The following is a 21561-nucleotide window of genomic DNA, read 5'->3' as shown; positions in this document are numbered from 1 at the left end:
CCACTGCAATTTCACTTCTCCTAGTTGACATCTAATAGAGCAATAAACAGCACTACTACTGAGAAAAATAGAGGAAGGTCATCCAGTTGGGCACTTACCTGAACCAGAAGGCCAATAGTACTAACAACCACATCTACAACAGAACGATGGGTGCGAGACCTGTGTTCAGACCAGCAGCAAGACAGCCTGAAGATTTACATTCATACGTCTGCTGATGGACTTTTATTCTTGCAGGCTTAGGTCACACATTGGACAGATGGCTTTACAGAAGGTTTTGTCTTTGGCAGCTTGGCCAGACAGCCAGGTTATTTGGTGAGATAATGCATCTCTTTGGAATACTTCAACAGTGACAAAGTACAAAGTGTTCTCATGTGTAGGTGTGCTAGGGAGAACCATCAGAATCCATGCTGTGATCTCTTCTTTATGTATAGTACAGTTAAAGTACTCCACAAGTAATTCTAGTTTCTCCTGTTGAAGGAAGCCTCTGCACTGATAAGCGTCCAGGCATGCAGCCAAAAATAAAATATCACTTTCTGAGAGGGGGAGTTTTGAGTGGGAGCATTCTGGAGAGTCAATATTGATCCCGCGTGGTGGGGGTCACAGCAATAAGGGATACCACATGTGTCTCTGGATTTAGCTTGCCATTCCTTACATTCCTCCCCCTTTACCAGACCTGGCGGGTTCCTGTCTTTGGTTGAAAGCTCAGGTCTTAGTGGGAAAAATTTCTGGAATACCTACAGAAAGATCTGAAAAAAAAAATCCAAGCCTATGTGGTTTTATCCTTTTCCTCCAGCATCTTGTCAACCTCACAAACTGGGGTTCCCTAGAGGAAATCCATACTCAATGGCACATTTAGGAGTACCCGTCTTTATGGCAGGGGCTCGGTCATCAGCCAGGCAAGGTCTGCGGACAGATGACCCCATGGTGCTGCCCTGCATCATATACCAACTGCATTGCAGCTTAATTTTCTAGAGTGCTCTACAGTTTGAAAAGATAGAAGAGAGCTGCTGGACTTGTGACCCAAGATCCTTATCCTGGATCCCCTCCCCGCCTTAGCGTTAGTTTTCTCCAACACAGTTTGCTGATATGCAAAATCCATGGGACTGGTAGTTCAAGTTCCTGAAGGTAAAGGGTGGCAGCAGTGCACGCTTTCTTCACAAATCTATCAAGCCATACCTACCACTTGGAATAGGGTTCCTAGTAGGAGATGAAGATGCTACCGTAATAGGATCCACGGACACCACATTTGGATCCACAGAAAATTCTTATAAAAGGAACTTGTGGGAGTTTTCAATACTATAAAATTAGTTAGATGTCTTGCATACAGGGGGAAGGGAGTCAGGCTGCAGTGATGCATTATAAAATATCTTCCAGGACATTTATCACTAGAGGACTGCTAGTGGCCTAGTTTCAGGCAAACATGTGCAAGACCTAGCTCTCGGATGACCTTCAGAATATTGCTTAGATTTCCAATGGAAAGCTTCCACCAACCCATGAAGGATAATTCTAAGGGAACAGTCTTCTTGTGGAGAAGCAAGCTGGCAGAATGCTTTCGGCGTACGAGTCAAAGCTCTCAAAATTAATGGAAAAGTACAGTTTTGTACCTACCATAAATGTAGATGTTCGAAGATCCACATTGCTGCAGTCCTTACACTTGGGTATACCGCTGTCCTCGGTCGGCCCGAATACCAAAGTATATGGCTGACGTCGGTCAAGGCGCATTATTCTGACGCCAGGACGTCAGGGTATAAATGCGCATGACCAACGTCATATCCTCAGTCTTTTCTTGCCCCAGATGTCAGAAGACCCTAAACAGGGTAAAATCAAAAAACCACCAAACACTAAACACCCATGCACCAAAACTATGTACAACTTTTACAAATATACTAAAGAACAACCCTATCCACAAAAGCACCCCTAAACACAGAGGGGAAGGAGGGAGGGTAAATTGGACTGCAGCAATGTGGATCTTCGAACATCTACATTTATGGTAGGTACAAAACTGTACTATGTTCTTCATCTCACATTGCTGCAGTCCTTACACTTGGGTAGATTCCCAAAGCAGAGGTAAGGGAGGATGGCAAATCATAGAGAAGCAGGAGCTGCCAAAATGCCCTGTAAAATAGCAGTGGCAAAACCAGCCCTAGATTTAGAGTAGAGAGGAAGGTGGTAATGCTTAGAGAAAGTATGTACTGAACTCCAAGTAGCTGCCTCCAAAATATCCTTAGTTCTGTTTAAGTAGTAGCGTAACTGCCTGTGCACATCTAAAGTATGCAAAATCTTTTCCCCCTTATTTTGGGGGTCTGCATAAAAGGTAGGTAAATGAATAGTTTGGTTTAAAGACACACTTGAAACCACCTTAGGCATAAAGGAAGGATTAGTACGTAAAGATACCCTATCCTTATGGAAAATCAAGAAAGCCTCAACCGCCATAAGGGCCTGCAATTCAGAAACCCTTCTTGCAGAGGTAATGGCCAACAAAAAAGCAGTCTTCCATGACAAATATTTCAACTCAGCAGTAGCTGCAGGCTCAAAAGGTTGTAGAGTGAGTTTTTCCAACACATAATTGAGGTCCCAAGCAGGAGTAGGAGCTCTACGGGGGTCTTATGTTCTTTGCCCCTCTAAGAAATTGCTTGAACAAAGGATGAGAAAACAATGGTGGATCACAGTCGTAGTGAGCTGAAATTGCTGCAGCATGAATCTTAATGGAAGAGAAGGACAAACCTTTGTCCAATAACTCAGTAAGATATTGAAGAGCCACACTCAAATTAGGCTCAGAAACATCCAAACCCTTTGCTGCACTCCAAAACAAAATCTCTTCCATTTGTCTGCATACACTTTCCTTGTACTAGGTCTTCTAGCTTCCATAATCACATTCAAAACTTGTTGAGGAAGTTGAGCCCTGCTATGGGTCAAAACAGGATATGCCATGCTGTGAGATGAAGAGAGTGAAGCTTGATATTGAGTAGATGACCGTCCTTTGGGACAACAGGTGTGGAATCAAAGGCAAAGGCCAAGGCGGTTTCCTTACCAGACTTCTCAGTAATGGGTACCAGTGCTGTCGAGGCCAATCTGGAGCTATCAGGATCATTCTTGGTTTGTCCTGTCTGACCTTTAGAAGTACCTTTAGGAGGAGAGGAAGAGGCGGAAAGGCATACACATGAAGATTTTTCCAACTGAAAGAAAGAGCATCCACTTTCCAAGCTGTGATGAATCCTTTTGTGCAAAACTTTGGCAGCTGGTGGTTTAGAGGAGAAGCGAACAGATCTATGTCTGGAGTTTCCCATGACACTGTCAATTGCTGAAATACATGAAGATCCAATTGCCACTCGTGGGGATCCATGATTTGCCTGCTTAACACATCTGCTAAGGAGTTCTGCACTCCCGGCAGAAACCTTGCCTGAAGATTTAGTTGTAAACTGAGAGCAGTGTCCCACAAAATCATTGCTTGTCTGCATAGAGGGTAAGAATGTGTTCCCCTTGTTTGTTGATGTACCACATGACAGTTGTGTTGTCTGTTAGAATCAGCACCTGTCCTGGGAGAAGTAAATCCTTGAAAGCTATTAATGCAAACTGGACTGCCAACATCTCCTTCAAGTTGATATGTAGATGCTGTAGTCTGACAGGCCACTTGTCCTGTATCCACTTTCCATTGAGATGAGCTCCCCAAGCTTTGTCCGAGGCATCTGTTGTTAGAATCTGACTCGCCTCTGGCCGGGTCACAGAAAGTCCCTTGTTTAGGTGACATTGCTGAGCCCACCACAAAAATTCCTTTTGGATGCAAGGTATTATTTGAATGACAGTGTCCAGATCCTGGCAGTGCTGTGTCCATAGATTTTTGAGATACCATTGTAGCTTCCTCATATGCAGTTTGGCATTGGGAAGCACCAGAATACAAGATGCCATGAACCCTAAGGCTTGAAGGACTGTCCTTGCAGTCAGCCCGGACTGATGTGATAGTTGTTGGAAGTAAAGGGAAAGATTCTTTTGTTTGTCCGGGTCAAAAAGCCATCTGGGTTGCTGTATTCAGTCTCACACCCAGAAAGCACATGTCTTGAGAGGGTACTAGACTGGACTTTGTTTCGTTCACAGAATACCCCAGGCATCTTAGCACTGCTATCACATATTTCAAATGCTGAAGAAGCTCGTCCTTCCTTGAGCCAGAATCAGGCAATCGTCCAAATAAGGGTAGATCTGGATTCCTCAATCTGAAGAAAGCTATCACTGGAGCCAGAACTTTTGTGAATACTCTGGGCGCAGTAGATAAGCCAAAGGACAATGCAGAGAACTGATAATGAGAATTTCCAGCTCGAAAACGCAGATACTTCCTGCAACTTAGTGTGATAGGAACATGAAGATAAGCCTCCTTGAGATCCAAAGTTACCATCCAGTGATCTTTGCCCAGCAGAGGTAAAAGCTGTTGTAATGTCAGCATCTTGAACTTGGGTATGTCCAGAAAGGTGTTGAGGATAGACAAATCCAAAATTGGTCTCCACGTGTTCCCCTTTTTTGGCACTAGGAATAGGCGAGAATATAATCCTAGGCCCCTTTCTGTCATAGGCACCGGTTGTATGGCCCCTATCTGGAGTAACAGAGAAATTTGTCTGTAAGCTTCTAGTCTGTGTTGAGGAGGAATGTCTGGCATGCCTTTGAAAGGGGGCAAGGTATGGAAATAAAACCTGTAACCGTGGTGAATGATATCCAATACCCATCTGTCTTGGGTAATTAAACTCCAGTTTTCCTTGAAAAGTGTCAGTCTTCCTCCCAAAGGTGCTGCCAGACGGGAAGGTTCTGGCAGTTGAAAAGGTAGGTCATTGGGTCTGTCTACGAAAGGGCTGACCCCTGCCCTCACCAGACTGTGCAGGTGAGCCCCCTGTTCTCGATCTAAAAGAGCCCTGAGCTCTGCCCCTACCACGCCTAGACCTACCCCTAGACTGGGAATCATAAGAAGGATATGTCCACGCCTTGGTTGGCCAATTTCTACTAAACTTTGGAGGCTGAACCTGTAAAAAATCTTTAACAGTGTGCATAGACTTAGCTTTGTCTTCCATTTTCTTTAAAACTGCTTCAACAGGAGAACCAAACAACACATCAGATTGCAAAGGAGCATCCAAGATCCTTGTCTTAACATGCTCAGCTAAATTCTGATCCCTTAGCCAGGCGTGCCTGCGTAAAACAGAACCGGTGGCAGCCACCCTCGAAGAGGCCTGTACAGCATCAAAACCACATTGTAAGGAATGCTTACCCACCTGTTCAGAAACATGTACTAGATCTTGTAACTCCTTACATTCAATACCTTCTGCCAGAGCATCTACCTTAGACTTTAATTGTGAAAGAAGATAGTTTTGATATCTCAGCATGTGGAATTGGCAATTCAAAGCCCTCATGGCTAAAGTTGAAGAAGTATAAACTTTCTTTCCCCATATGTCTAAAGCCCTTGCCTCTTTATCCGGAGGAACCGGATTTTTAACAACAGAAGCCTTAACCCCTTTAGGCCCCTGAGAAACAGTCTCTGGGTCCGCCCTAGGGCTTTTAAAAGATACTTATGAGCTTCAGGCACCCTATAGTACCTGTCCGGCTTAACAGGAGCGGGAGGTAAAGAATCAGGATTAAGAGAAGCCTCTGCAAAAATGTCTTCCACCACAGTAAGAACAGGAGGTATAGCTAAAGGCCTGTGCTGGGGTAAAAACAAAATTCCTAAGTCTTTTCCTGGAATCAGAGAAATCCTGACCTTCCCATTTAAAATGCTCCCTCATGGAATGTAGAGTCTCTGAGAATGAAAAATCCTCAGGAGGAGAAGCAGTAGGAGTAGTGTCATCCACATCAGAATCAGAATAAGGAGAAAACTCCTGTAAATCTTCAGCCGAAGACTCGGAAGCATCAGAATCCTGCTCAAAACTCCCAAGTTCAGGATCCACCCTAGGCCTTTTGTCAGGAGGGGGCATAGAACCCCTAATCATAGTAATTAAATCTTCAGCCATCTTAAGCATATGTCTCTTGGGCACAGGGCCTGAAGTACTAGGAGTGACACCTGCTGAAGCTAAACCTGGCCTGCCTCTGGGAGAAGCCTTGGGAACAGTAGGGGAAGGCCTAACCACCTTAGGCAGGGAGGGGAGGACAGTTACCTGAGAAGCCCCTTCAGCCTGGCCTACCTCCTGAGAAGACACATCCTGTAATAATAAAGTCTCCCTGGGACTCTAAAGAAACTTGTTCGAACCTCCGGCTCTACCGAGCCTTCTAAAGAACCGACGTCCGGACGGACGGTTCTTCTAACCTAGGCCTAGGTCCTTTGTCCTTGCGCTTTTTGAGCGGGCGCCGGAGCATCCGACGGCATTTTGTAGTTGCACCGCCTTCCGAAGACTAACCTGGCACAATCTAATCTCCTCTTTATAGTGCGCTTGTTAAACCTAGCACAAGAGGGACACCCAACAACGTCGTGCTCAGGCCCTAAACAAGGTATACACAAGTTATGGTAATCCCTATGTGGTATCTGCTTCCCACAAGAAATACAGTTATTTACTTTTTCTGACATTCGGTAAAATACTGAGGCAAGAAAAAACCAAAAATATTCTAACGGGTACTTAGCCAACTTGGATTCGGTCTGAAACTCCGATTTTGGAAAATCTCAGGACGCCAACCCGCACTCGCAACGTTGCTTCTGCATCGGACCACGCGGCAAAAAAGACTGAGGATATGACGTCGGTCATGCGCATTTATACCCTGACGTCCTGGCGTCAGAATAATGCGCCTTGACCGACGTCAGCCATATACTTTGGTATTCGGGCCGACCGAGGACAGCGGTATACCCAAGTGTAAGGACTGCAGCAATGTGAGATGAAGAACATCTGACCCACATATGCCAACTAATTAGCTTAAGAGTAGAAGCCACCCTTCTCCTTTGAAAAAGGAGCCCAAAACATGATCTGTCTTCAGTTCAGGCCGCTTAGACTTGAGACATAAAGCTTTCAACCAGCTGGACTAAGGTGTCAGCAGAAGTCTGAGTGGGGGAAGGGGTTTAGGCACTGCCACACCTAGGCAGAGGCAAGCTAAGCTGCACCTGTTTGGCTTTAGAGGTTTTATGCCTCACCAAAATCAGATATCAATGCTCTTGAGACCTTGGATCTCTGGGAACTATGAACCAAACTCATGGGGATATCTCCTTTCACTTCAGAAATCATGACATGGTCCTCCATTGCCAAGGAGGCCTCAGGCACAGCAGCCCTGTAAAACAAGCTAGAAATTCAAAGGCAAAGTTGAGTGGGAAGCAGTTGCTCCAGACAGCTTTGAGGAAAAAGGCACTGCAGTTTGGGGGAGGGGGATTTCAAAAGAACCTCTCCTTGCTTGTGACCACTGGACCCAGGGTACTCAAAGTAGTCAGTCACAGCCAAAATATCCACATGCTCCCCTTCTGCCTGAATATCTTTTTTGGAGGTGGCGGAAGCTCCCAAAGACCTTGGCCAATGACATGGCAGCAGAGCCCCAGGCACTCACCCTTTTATGGGAGCAAATTCCCAGACAGACTGTGCTTGAAATGAAAGACAGTGCAAGCAGGAGTCCGTGTTCATTTTTTGAACCAGGGCAAAATGGACATTTACTCTGGAATTTGCTTTCCACACTCCATACAATTACTGACTTGAACAATCTCTTCAAACAGCCAGAATCACTTTTATTTATTTTTCTTTTAAGGCATTATGAAAGTAGGCCAAACAATGGACTACTTACACTGTGAAAATCACACACTGCAATGCTAATGATTGCTAACTGCATTGCAGGACTGACCAAAAGATGGCGTTGGCTAAAATAAGAAGTTATGTACCTACCATAACGTTCCATGTTAGTTGTCTTCTCTCGCCTTCTTTCTTGTTTGATGGGTTCGGAGCCGATCCTCGGCTCCGACTCGGCACTAGCTAAGCTCGAGAGTCACTTTTACCAGCTCGAGGCAGCCCCATATCCCATGATGCAAGGCGGTAAGTACCCAGATCTCGTTTGATGACTAAGGGCAATAACACCAAGCATAAAAACACTTCCAAAAGGAAGAAAGAAAACTACAGGATGGAAGAAGGACCAGGTCTGAATGGTCTTCAGCATAATAATTTCTAGAAAGGTCTGTCCAGGCCTGGGGGAAGGAGGGAGGGTCGCAAGAAAGAAGGCGAGAGAAGACAACTAACATGGAACGTTATGGTAGGTACATAACTTCTTAATGTTAAGTTGTCAATCTCGCCTTCATTCTTGCTTGATGGGACCGCGTCCCTAGCACCTCTATCCTGGGTGGCTCAATGGAACAGACTCTTGAGGACTGTAGAGCCAAAACTGGCTCTGTCCCTGGAGGCCAAGTCCAATTTGTAGTGGGAAACATGAGGAGTGGCCCAAGTGGCCGCTGCACAAATAGTGTCTAAAGGAAGTCTAGCTTGAAAGGCTGTAGAAGTAGCTAAGCTCCTAGTTGAATGTGCTTTAGGTTTTGAGCACAGCTGTTTCCCCCTGAGCAGATAAATTTCAGAGATGACCAAGAAAGCCATCTAGACAAGGTCACTTTAGAAACAGGAAGGCCTTTCTTATTATCCGCATAGGAAACAAAAAGTTGATCAGATTTCCTAAATTTTTTTGTTCTGTCCAAATAATATCTGAGTTGACGGTGGACATCAAGACAATGTAGTTTTTGTTCGGCTCTGTCTGAATAGTTTGGGAAAATACAGGAGATCAATGGATTGATTCAAATTGGTTTTGAGGCGACCTTAGGCAGAAAGGTCGGATTAGTTCTCAATGATACTCTGTCTTTGTGAAAAACCAAATAGGGGTCGAACCGATAGAGCATGAAGTTCAGACACCCTCCCAGATGTAATAGCCACTAGAAATAAAGTTTCCAAGAAAGAAATTTCAGGGAACAAGAAACAGCTGGCTCAAGGGGAAGAATCAAGGATGTCAGCACTAAATTTAGATCCCACTGAGGAGGAGGATTCCTGATTGGAGGCTTGAGTAGGAAAATTCCTTTCAAAAGGCCCTGCAGAGCCTATGGGACATAATATTGTGATCTGCGATCCCGACATGAAAGTTCGAGATAGCAGCCAATTGAACTCTGACTGTGGAAGAAGAGGAGCCTGCATGAAAAATCTCTGCTAAGAAGTCCAGGACTGCCTGAACAGGGGCAGTGAAAGGATCAATACTTTTGGCCTTAGCCCAATAAGAGAAACGTTTCCATTTGCTTGCATAAATCCTCCTGGTAGAGGATTTTAAAGAAGCTACTATGATGTCTCTAACTGGGTTAGAGATCAAAGGAAGCCTGGCTAAGGAAGGAAGTGGAGCAACCATGCTGTGAGGTTGAGAGAAGGGATAGACCGGTGCAGCTGACCGGATTGGTGAGTCAGAAGATCTGGCACTGGGTCCAGATGCCACGGCTGCACCAAAAGGTGACGATGGAGGAACGGGAACCAAACTTGTCGAGGCCAGTAAGGGCAATGAGAATCAATTTGGCTCTCAAACGGTAGCTTTCTGGATAACTTGAGGGATCAGAGGAAAAGGAGGGAAGGCATAATGAAGTCCCTGGGGCCAATCCTGGGTCAGAGCGTCTCTGGGGGGATGGCCTGGAAGAGGGAAGAGAGAGAAGAAGTCTGGGCATTTGCTGTTTTGGGGAGTAGCAAAAGATCGCAACATGGGACGCACCCCATTCCAGAAAAATCTCTTCCGCTATAGATTGCTTGAGAGACCACTCGTGAGGCATGAGAATAGCTCTGCTCAATCTGTCCGCTACAAAGTTGGTTTTCCCAGGGATATGCGTTGCTACCAGAAACCGATGAGAGGAGATTGCCCATTGCCATAGTCTGAGCGCTTCTCGACACAAGGGGTAGGACTTGGTTCCGCCCTGTTTGTTGATATACCAAACTACAGACATGTTGTCTGTGTGGACTGCAATTGTCCCTACGGGAAGAAAGTCGTTGAGGGCTTGCAACGTTAAAAGCACCGCTCTCATCTCCAGGACATTTATGTGCAGGTGGTACTCGAACGGCTGCCACGTCCCATGAACCATCCTGCCCTGATAATGACCCCCCCACCCGATCAGGGAGGCATCCGTGGTGACAGTGGCTATCGGGGATGGGGGTACAAAGTGTCTGTCTTGGTGAATCTGAGGAGATGTGATCCACCAAGCAAGATGATCTTTGCAAGTCTGTCTCACCAGAATCTGGTGACGCATTGGAAGTTGTTGGTACGACCACTGTGTGAACAGCATCCACTGAAGAAGGCGCATGTAGAAGCGAGCCAGGGGAAGAAGAGTAATGGCCGCAGCCATGAGGCCTAATACCTTTAAAACCATTCTGGCCTGTACTTTCAGGTTGGCTAGAATGATCCTGACATGACTTTGAATGTCTGAAACTCTTTGATCTGTAAGGGTAGCTGACATCCGAACAGTGTTTAAGTTTGCGCCTATGAAAGTAATAGACTGGCAGGGCGATAAGGATGATTTTTCGAAGTTTATCGAGATGCCCAAAAGAGTACAAAGCTTTATTGTGTAATCCCTGGCTTGAATAAGCTGATGCCTGGTGGTGGCTGAAAGGAGCCAGTCGTTGAGATACGGAAACACCTGGAATCCTTGACGTCTCAGGTGAGCCGTGACCACTGCCATACATTTGGTGAACACTCTGGTGGCTGTAGTGAGACCAAAGGGCTGGGCTCTGAACTGGAAATGACTGGACCCCAGCCGAAAGCGGAGAAATCTCCTGGAGCATCTGTGAATTTTGATGTGATAGTACGTATCCTGAAGATCTATTGAGCACATCCAGTTGTCCTTCTGTAAGAAGGGCAGAATTGACTGAAGAGTGACCATTCGGAATCTTGTCTTCCTCACAGACTTGTTGAGTCTGCTGAGATCCAATATTGGTCTCCAGTCTCCGTCTTTTGGGGACCAAAAAGAACCTTGAGTAGATTCCGGCTCTGAATGGTCTGTTGTAACTGGCTGAATGGCTCTTTTTTGCAGTAGTTTTGAAACTTCTAACTCTGCAATTTCCCTTAGACCGGGTGGTACATCTGGAAGGGAATTTGAGGGGAAAGGACTTTCCTCGAAAGGAATTATGTAACCCTTGGATATGATCGACTGTACCCATCTGTCTTGAATGAGGGAATGCCAGGCTTCTGGGTACAGTGATAATCTTCCCCCGACTGCCTCCAAGGAGGGACAGTCGGGCAACATCTCAGGGATGCTGAAAGGGCTTGTCAGAGAGGCTCTCTGTTTTCCTGGTTTTTTGGACCCCCTCTGCCTCTGGAGCGGCGTCTGTTGTTGTTACCCCCTCTGCCTCTAGGGGTAAATTGACCACGTGAATCCGGCGTGACTCCTTGGGATTTGCGGAACCACATTTTGCCACCTTTCTGTCCTTTGGGGTAAGGTCTAGAAGGGGTGGAAAACGGACTCCTACGGCAGAAAGAGTCTTGCCGTCCTGCTCACACCTGGTCAAAGTTTCCTTCACTTGAGGGCCAAACAAAGCTGACCCATCAAAGGGAGAATTTGTGAAGGACGCCTTGAAGGGATCTGCAAAGTCACATAGCCGCATCCAGGCTTGGCGCCTAAGAGCCACACCTGTACCTGCGGCCCTACTGCATCAGCAGCATATGAGATTAGCCGCATGGAGGAGTTTGCAATGGAATTAAGGGTTCCTAGCTGTGAAGCAATTTTTTTTCCTTTTGAAAAACCCCTTTGGGGGGGAAGGCTGGTTTAAGGAAATCCTGGGAAAAACAACCTTCCAACCTTTTTAAAAGCTTCCTTTTAGGAAAATCCCCCCTTTGGGAAGTTTCCTTTTTATAAGGGGGGAAAGGGAATGGGAAACAAAAGGTGGGACCCCAAAATAAAAATAAACCCCCGGGGGAAGGAAAAAGGAATAAAAAGAAAGGGGGGTGCTAAAAAAAGTTCCCACCCCAATTACTGAGTAAATCTGGGGGGGGGGGGGTCATGGAGTAGCTGGAAGAACCAGTGCAGACGGGGCACAAGGGTTGGGCAGGTAGCAATGATGTGCAGGAAGGGAGGGGAAAAGAAACAAATGGTCTTAAATAGGCCCTGTGAAAAATCCATCCATTCCTTTTCTTTGTATGCCTGCCGGGGAAGGAAAGTTTTTTCCCTTGGTCTACTTTAAGCACAGAGGCTCTGACCCCCGATTAACTTCAACGAGATCTGGATATTTCCTAACGAGGATCTGCAGTATGGTCCCCCCTTCTCACCATTACTAGTAGCTTCAGTTGTTTTAGACGTGTGACCCTCAGATGCCATACCAGCTTCTGGCAGGGGTCACTGCAGTGGTAGTCCAGGCAGGTGTCAAGCCATAATGTGGGTTCCGAGACCTTTGTGGACATGTCAGAGTCCAAACAGCCAATCGCAATATCAGGCCTAGTTTTTCTTCTTCTCAATAGCTGGGATTGTCAGGGGGTGGAAGGGCCCACCATCACTGCTTAGGCAAGGCACTTAAGGAGCTGCGTTTCCTTGCAGTAATTATGATACTCCAGTTCATACAGTCTTTTGAACAATGGACTGCCTGACTGTACAATTTCTGTAATCATGAGCTGCATCTAAAAATGAGAGCACTGCGACTGCAGATCCTTGTAGGGAATCTGCCCACTGCAATTTCACTTCTCCTAGTTGACATCTAATAGAGCAATAAACAGCACTACTACTGAGAAAAATAGAGGAAGGTCCTCCACTTGGGCACTTACCTGAACCAGAAGGCCAATAGTACCAAGAACCACATCTACAACAGAACGATGGGTGTGAGACCTGTGTTCAGACCAGCAGCAAGACAGCCTGAAGATTTACATTCATACGTCTGCTGGTGGACTTTTATTCTTGCAGGCTTAGGTCATACATTGGACAGATGGCTTTATAGAAGGTTTTGTCTTTGGCATCTTGGCCAGACAGCCAGGTTATTTGGTGAGATAATGCATCTCTTTGGAATACTTCAACAGTGACAAAGTACAAAGTGTTCTCATGTGTAGGTGTGCTAGGGAGGACCATCAGAAACCATGCTGTCATCTCTTCTTTATGTATAGTACAGTTAAAGTACTCCACAAGTAATTCTAGTTTCTCCTGTTGAAGGAAGGCTCTGCACTGACAAGCGTCCAGGCATGCAGCCAAAAATATCACTTTCTGAGAGGGGGAGTTTTGAGTGGGAGCATTCTGGAGAGTCAATATTGATCCCTCGTGGTGGGGGTCACAGCAATAAGGGATACCACATTTCTCTCTGGATTTAGCTTGCCATTCCTTACATTCCCTTCCCCTTTACCAGACCTGGCGGGTTCCTGTCTTAGGTAGAAAGCTCAGGTCTTAGTGGGAAACATTTCTGGAATACCTACAGAAAGATCTGAAAAAAAAATCCAAGCCTATGTGGTTTTATCCTTTTCCTCCAGCTTCTTGTCAACCTCACAAACTGGGGTTCCCTAGAGGAAATCCACACTCAATGGCACATTTAGGAGTACCCGTCTTTATGGCAGGGGCTCGGTCATCAGCCAGGCAAGGTCTGCGGACAGATGATCCCATGGTGCTGCCCTGCATCATATACCAACTGCATTGCAGCTTAATTTTCTAGAGTGCTCTACAGTTTGAAAAGATAGAAGAGAGCTGCTGGGCTTGTGACCCAAGATCCTTATCCTGGATCCCCTCCCCGCCTTAGCGTTAGTTTTCTCCAACACAGTTTGCTGATATGCAAATCCATGGGACTGGTAGTTCAAGCTCCTGAAGGTAAAGGGTGGCAGCAGTGCACATTTTCTTCACAAATCTATCAAGCCATACCTACCACTTGGAATAGGGTTCCTAGTAGGAGATGAAGATGCTACCGTAATAGGATCCACGGACACCACATTTGGATCCACAGAAAATTCTTATAAAAGGAACTTGTGGGAGTTTTCAATGCTATAAAATTAGTTAGAGGTCTTGCATACAGGGGGAAGGGAGTCAGGCTGCAGTGATGCATTATAAAATATCTTCCAGGACATTTATCACTAGAGGACTGCTAGTGGCCTAGTTTCAGGCAAACATGTGCAAGACCTAGCTCTCTGATGGCCTTCAGAATATTGCTTAGATTTCCAATGGAAAGCTTCCACCAACCCATGAAGGATAATTCTAAGGGAACAGTCTTCTTGTGGAGAAGCAAGCTGGCAGAATGCTTCCGGCGTACGAGTCAAAGCTCTCAAAATTAATGGAAATTGACCCACATATGCCAACTAATTAGCTTAAGAGTAGAAGCCACCCTTCTCCTTTGAAAAAGGAGCCCAAAACATGATCCATCTTCAGTTCAGGCCGCTTAGACTTGAGACAAAGCTTTCAACCAGCTGGACTAAGGTATCAGCAGAAGTCTGAGTGGGGGAAGGGGTTAAGGCACTGCCACACCTAGGCAGAGGCAAGCTAAGCTGCACCTGTTTGGCTTTAGAAGTTTTATGCCTCACCAAAATCAGATATCAATGCTCTTGAGACCTTGGGTCTCTGGGAACTATGAACCAAACTCATGGGGATATTCTCCTTTCACTTCAGAAATCATGACATGGTCCTCCATTGCCAAGGAGGCCTCAGGCACAGCAGCCCTGTAAAACAAGCTAGAAATTCAAAGGCAAAGTTGAGTGGGAAGCAGTTGCTCCAGACAGCTTTGAGGAAAAAGGCACTGCAGTTTGGGGGAGGGGGATTTCAAAAGAACCTCTCCTTGCTTGTGACCACTGGACCCAGGGTACTCAAAGTAGTCAGTCACAGCCAAAATATCCAGATGCTCCCCTTCTGCCTGAATATCTTTTTTGGAGGTGGCGGAAGCTCCCAAAGACCTTGGCCAATGACATGGCAGCAGAGCCCCAGGCACTCACCCTTTTATGGGAGCAAATTCCCAGACAGATTATGCTTGAAATGAAAGACAGTGCAAGCAGGAGTCAATGGTCGTTTTTTGAACCAGGGCAAAATGGACATTTGCTCTGGAATTTGCTTTCCACACTCCATACAATTACTGACTTGAACAACCTCTTCAAGCAGCCAGAATCACTTTTATTTATTTTTCTTTAAAGGCATTATATGGAAGTAGGCCAAACAATGGACTACTTACACTGTGAAAATCACACACTGCAATGCTAATGATTGCTAACTGCATTGCAGGACTGACCAAAAGATGGCGTTGGCTAAAACACCCTTTACACCAACATGCTCGTGCTTTGAAGTACTGGCAGGAAGCTAAGGCTCTAAAAAGACTGACCAGATTGCAGGCTACCTAAACAGAAGGCTATCCCATGAATTTGGGGCTGTCAGAGAATACTTCATGAAGTGGACAAGATAGGATAGATGTTATCTGGTCTGCAGCACTATCTACCTGTAACACAACTGTACTAGGTTCACCTAAAGTATTCACATTGCTGTCCTCACTTTTGGGAAGAGTCTCCAAGCATAGAGAATTAGAGAGGTGGAAGCAATTTATTAGGAAATAAAACCCTGCAAGATAATAGAAGAAAGTTGAGTGCCCGAGCTGGAAGCAGCTCCTAAATGTTGGGATTTAGAGAATATGTGGACAGCCAGGATGCTGCTACAAGAAAAGTCTGCGTGCAGTGTTTCCAGTCGAGTGGGCCCTAAAACGTCTTGAAATAGTTTTATCATGGGCTGAATAACAGGAGGAAACTCAATAAGCAAGCCATTAAAATTTTCCTCTTTCCCTTCTGAATAGGAAAGAGATAGCTGATTAGATTTATCAAATTCTTTGGTTGTGTGTAAAAAAAAAACAAAACACTAAGCTGTGTGCACATCAATGGAAAGAAGGGTCTTCCAGCCTCAGTTTTGTTCAGGAGAACAAAGTTCTGGTTAAGGGACAGCTCAGAAACAATCTTCGGCATGAATTAAAGGATTAGTACAAAAAGGGATAACCCTGTTCTGGTGAAAGACTACGAAGGATGCTTTGAAATTCTTTTAGCAGAAGCAAATTCTCACTAAAAGCAGCATTTTCCATGACAGAAACTGATGAATAGCTGAAGCACCTAGTTCAAAAACAGGACCAGGTTAATTTTTCAAACATATTGCCAAGATCCTGTGGTGGCGCAATCTCTTTCCTAGGTGGTATTTGATGGAGGACTCCTTTCAGAGACTGCTCAGCAGATGGCCTGAACTATAATGATAGATTAATGGAAAGACAAGTTAAAAACTGCACCTCTAAGATGTTCGAAATATTCCCCATTTCAGCTATAATACTGTTATACTCAATGGATGTAAATTAAATCTCTCATATGAAGTTCTGATTACAGACAGCTTATCTTCGATTCCAATGTTAATTTATATAAACTGATGCATTGTGGTTTGTTTTCTTTGTTTACATCGTAAAAGTCTATAACCATACAGATGTTTGCCTAATGGCTTAGATTGTGGATGGAGAGGGTCCCTGGACTAGTCCACCTATTTGGTTAACAAAGTTCAATAAATAAACAATGCAAAAGAAAGGGAAGTAACAAGCTGGAGACTGCAAATCTCTATGCCGATGCCATCTGAAAATGTCATGTAAACTAGCATTATCAGTCACACCATTTTCAGTCACGAAAAAATACGCACAAGTGCTATGCTGTATGTCAAAGTTTGCTGTTGAGTCAATCTATAGAACTGAGAAATTTCAGCTTTATGACCTGTTCAAACTTTGTGTGCGCGCGAGGGGCACTCTAGCAACATCAAAGCACATCAAGATATCCATATCCTTTTTACACACAAATTAATATGACGAAACCTGCAACAAGAGGGAATGTGAAACAGTTGGCACACAGTATGCCTGATCCAAGTTTAGCTTAATTTTTCTGGTTGCTACTTTTAATTGGACTGCGACATTCTTAGGCCCCAATTTACCCTGACCCTCACCGTAAAAAAAAAATATGTTGATTTGCTAAATAACTGAATTGGTGCATTGATTAAAGTTAACCCCTTTTTAGACAAGACCACCAAGGAATACAGTAAAAACAATAAAAGCCAACAGTGCACTCTGAAATAAAGCACTACATTGCAACAGAAGACAGACTACAAACATTTATAGTCAGGTAGTAAGCAATAACAGCTGTACTATTTAACCATAAATAAAAGTTTTCTCAATGAGCAAAATGAGACAGCAAATATAGCTTACTCCAAAATGTATACTATCAAACACCTGCGAGCAAAGAAATTGCAGTTTATGCCATGTACCATTTATCCTAGCTGTATTTCAATCTAAAAATGTAGCAGAGCCATACAGAGGGGAAGATGGCAAAAATAAATAAGTGATTCAGCAGTACAGTGGAACAGAAAGAATTAGAAGACAAAAGTGGATGAGAAGTACCCTCAACAAAAATGACTAAGTAATCAACCTACCTGACTGCAGTGTTGCTGAAGTTGGATTCTTTAAGTTGAATCTTGACGGAAACCTGCTGCTGTGCTAAACTTGCAGCATAACGAGAAGCTGCAAGCTGGTCACCAGATTCAATGGCATGGGAAAGTCGTAGCAACAGATCCTCTGTTTAAAAAAAAAAAAAGGTTTTCATCACACTGACCTACTCCCATGCAGGTTCACACACAATTTCCTATCACCATTTTTTAACTAGGTTGATACTTGGACTCGATTCAGCCATGACCTGGGCCTGATGCAATGCAACAAAACAGAATGTCACAAAGTATTCTACGCAAATCAGCTATAAATGCAGAAGTACTAATTAAACATGGTAAAACGTTCAACAGCAGCACAAAACTACATTTAGCAAGCAATGAAACATTAAGTAAAATAAACAGCACATGTACAGCAGCAGCATACTGTAATAAATACTAAATAACAAAGTAGGAGGAGGTCATCAGAGAAGAAAGAATTGATGACGCAGTGCAAATAAAGCATCTGATATTTTTCCTAAGAACTGTTTATAAGAGAATTTTTTTTAAATAAACTGAAGGAGATTTTGCAGATTTCTGATGGTTGGGGGGAAGTGTATTTCAGAAGACTAAAAGGAGTTGTGAAGTGTTTTTCTATAAAGGTGAATAAAAAATGGTTAGGAAACCTTCCATATTATGAACAAACAGGTAACAATGTAAAGTTATACTTAACTTCCATGCAAAGGGATAGATAAAATATGGAAGTGGGGAAACTTTAAATATTAGTTACAACAAAGATAAAGTAGACTTATTTAGAAATGGGTATGTGATGTTTAAAATAGTAGCTCAGTATATTTAGACAATGTTGCCAGAATGTGCAATCCTAAAGCTGCTGAGTTAAGTTGCGCTGTGTATTTCTGTCTCAAGAGTACAAGACTTCTTTGATGACAACATGGCCATGCAAGGAATGAGGGTGACGCACAAGCAATGCAGAGACCACAATACTGAATGTTATTATGCATTTGTAAGGCCTAAAGTTTGGGCACTTAAAAATTGGAGGTTAGGTATCATGGGGGCACTTTCTGACCCTCACCTAAATTAGTATAATGGTTGTAATCATTCTTAAATACCCCTACATATTAATTTAGGGTGACATTACAGGAGAGCAATATTAATTTAACAGCTCACAGGCTAAAAATCTATGAGGGAAAAAATCTTCACAGAAGGCAATATGTGGTCTCTGCTGTGCTAGCCAGCTTGCATGTACCACAGTGGTAATCCACAAATCTGATGTAAACTGCAAACAATACCATCTCAAAGCATGGTATCACTAAATGCCAATCCAAAAGGCAGGGAAAGAGACTGTAGCATAGCAACATGGCAGTCTGCCTGCGCTTATGCAGTTGTTATGCAAGGTTATTAAACCTACAAGTACACAAGCATGAATTAGAATAAGCTAATAAAACAAAGCTGTTTTAGAATCATATGTAAAACTTCACACGATGTTTACAATAATGTAAAATGATATACTAAGCCTCAGGAAAGTAAACATATATTCAAACAGTAAATTTTCAAGGAAAGGTCACTGTAACAGCAAATTATAATACGTTGTTTTACCCACCTTGTTTGCATCGCCCACGTAAGTATTCATATTATACCATGACCCCCCATTAATATTCCAAAGCGTGCACGCTGATTGGTCTGCGTACATGTTGTAAATCGACTTATACTAATGGAAAAAGGTCCGGTCGCCCAGACTTTTTCCATTAGTATAAGTATTTTTTAAAACACTGTCTCGCTATGTTAAAGGAGTTTAACATAGCGAGACAGGTTTAAAAAAAGCAACGGAGATCTCCGTTGCTTTTTTTTAAAGCTGTCTCGCTATGTTAAACACCTTTAACAGAGCGAGACAGTGTGTAAAAAGCAACGGAGATCTTGCTTTCTCCGTTGCTTTTTTTTTTTAAACCTGTCTCGCTATGTTAAACTCCTTTAACATAGCGAGACAGCTTTAAAATAATCAACGGAGATCTCCGTTGCTTATTTTAAAGCTGTCTCACTAAGTTAAACCCATTTAACATAGCGAAACAGTAAAAAGCAATGGAGATCTTGCTTTCTCCGTTGCTTTTGCCCACAGCTCTGATGTACTGCGTAGGCATACGCATGCGCAGTACATCAGAACTACCGCAGAATACCAGTCTGCTGCGGAAGGGTAGCAAGGAGGCATTATACAATGCCATTATTTCAGAAATGTAATTATTTTTTTTACTTAAATAATGTCATTGTATAATAATAACCTGACGCTTGGTAATGCTGATTACCATTGGCTTTGTTTGGCCACTGGCCGCCCTCGTGACCAAACCACGCCAACCATGGGTAAATCCAGCATTACCCACACCCAGGCATGGGCTATTGCTATAATAATTCCCACTTGGTTTAGGCAACAACAGAGTTCTCAGTTTAATAGCCGGACATATTCTGAACCATGACTACTGCCTCTTCACAAGTTCTTACTGACAAATACAGAGACTGATTAAAATTAGTCTTAAATCCTCAAATACAAATGCAGTGGGTTGAAAGGGGATTCACTGTTGTAAATGCAGTAATCAAAGCATGAGGCATCAAAATAAGCAATACTACATATTAATAAAGTACCTGAAGATGAGCAGTTTAGCTTCTTTAAAGAGAGTTATCATTAGAGGTTTGGGAGTATAGCATTTAGAAAGCAGTAGAATTATTTGTCGCTACACTTAAAAAAAAAAAAAACCTTAACTTTGTTAAAAGAAATGCATATTTCATGAATGAACAAATAGTTTTCATCCTGGCAAACTAATTTCTGAACTGCTCAAAAGAACAGGTGTTAACTGTATCCTTTCATAGGAAATCTATATGCCTTATATGAATCCTTAGATAAAATAGTGATTGTTGTTGTGTCTTTCGGCTTTTCCCAGTTAGGGGTCGACACAGCGGAACTCCGGTCCGCTAATGACTGGCAGTAGATTTTTATGTGCCGAGTTGTTGGCCCTGACGCACAACCTTCAACGAAGGTACACCCATTCACGCATGTCTCCACACAGAAGACGCTCTAGCTGAGAATCAAACAGGACAAAGTCTTACTGTGAGGCGACAACGCTACAGCAACACCACCACCACAGTTTTAGATAAAAAAGTATAATAATTTTCTGAAATCTTATTTATTTATTTGCATTTGTTAACTGGGTTGGTCCAGCTGGGTAAGAATTACCCTTTTTCAGTGGAGACCAGAGGGGAAAAGCCCCAAACAGACATACAAAGAGAGACAAATTCACCCTCGTGACCAAACCACACCAACCGTGGGTAAATCCAGGATTACCCACACCCAGGCGTGGGTTATTGCTATAATACACCACACTTCCTTTATAAATAATTAAGAAGCCTATCACAGCTGTAAATTAACAAATTTAACCAATTGTCTTCCATCTTAAAGGAACTACATACATAAAACAATTCCTTTTTGGTTGAATCAAGCCAGTAAACTTAAAGCTCAATGTTGTCGTCTTTCAGCTTTTCCCAGTTAGGGGTCGCCACAGCGGAACTCTGGTCCGCTAATGATTGGCAGTAGATTTTGACAAAAGCCGAGGCGCCAGCTCAACGTTCAACCTTCAACGAAGGCACGCCCATTTACGCACGTCTTTCGAACCCCCACCCAACCGCGGGGAGGACATGCAGACTCAACACAGAAGGCACTCCCCGCACTCCAGCCGAGAATCGAATGGGAGAACCTCAATAACGTACATAAATAGAAACAGAATTCAAGTATTGCAAGCAAGCATTTTCTTCCTTTTCATATATAAGTATCAAACAGGAAATGTACTAATAATACATACTAGTCTAAAAAATAATTAATATAAAGCCATATCTCTATACAATATTAGATTTCAATGCTAGAAGTTTTTTTTTTTTTTTTTTTCTTGTGTGGTATTAGTATTTCACTTAAATTTCCAAAAGAAAGTAAAGCTATACCAAGTAAAACACTATTACAGTAAGTATATTTACATACATATGTATCATTGCTTTTAGAATCCAGGTAATATCTTGATGGAGGACTGATGGGTACAGAACATTATCCAGGACCTATGTACTTCATACATAAACAGTCTTCATAGCCATACTGGATCATGCACCATTAGCAGAGAGCATTAGGATGGAGCCTGCCCCTGGGGAAATCTATGGAGGAGTAACCTATTGCATAAGGAGGAACAGTGAGAAGGAATTATTGAAAGCAC

General features: G+C 43.5%; 1 protein-coding gene across 1 annotated transcript in view; it reads right to left on the bottom strand.

Annotated features, from left to right (window-relative positions):
• The window catches only part of SHARPIN (SHANK associated RH domain interactor), an 846773-nt gene that overhangs the window by 638571 nt on the left and 186641 nt on the right, over positions 1-21561 (bottom strand). The window contains exon 4 of the mRNA XM_044066299.1: positions 17312-17453. Coding sequence (XP_043922234.1) covers positions 17312-17453 — 142 coding nt within the window. The remainder of the gene's footprint in view (positions 1-17311; positions 17454-21561) is intronic.

Source organism: Protopterus annectens, chromosome 3.part1, assembly GCF_019279795.1.
Source record: "Protopterus annectens isolate FY-2018-M chromosome 3.part1, PAN1.0, whole genome shotgun sequence".
NCBI lineage: Eukaryota > Metazoa > Chordata > Ceratodontiformes > Protopteridae > Protopterus > Protopterus annectens.
The sequence above is the reverse complement of the archived record's forward strand: the minus strand, read 5'-3'. Positions and strand labels throughout refer to the sequence as shown.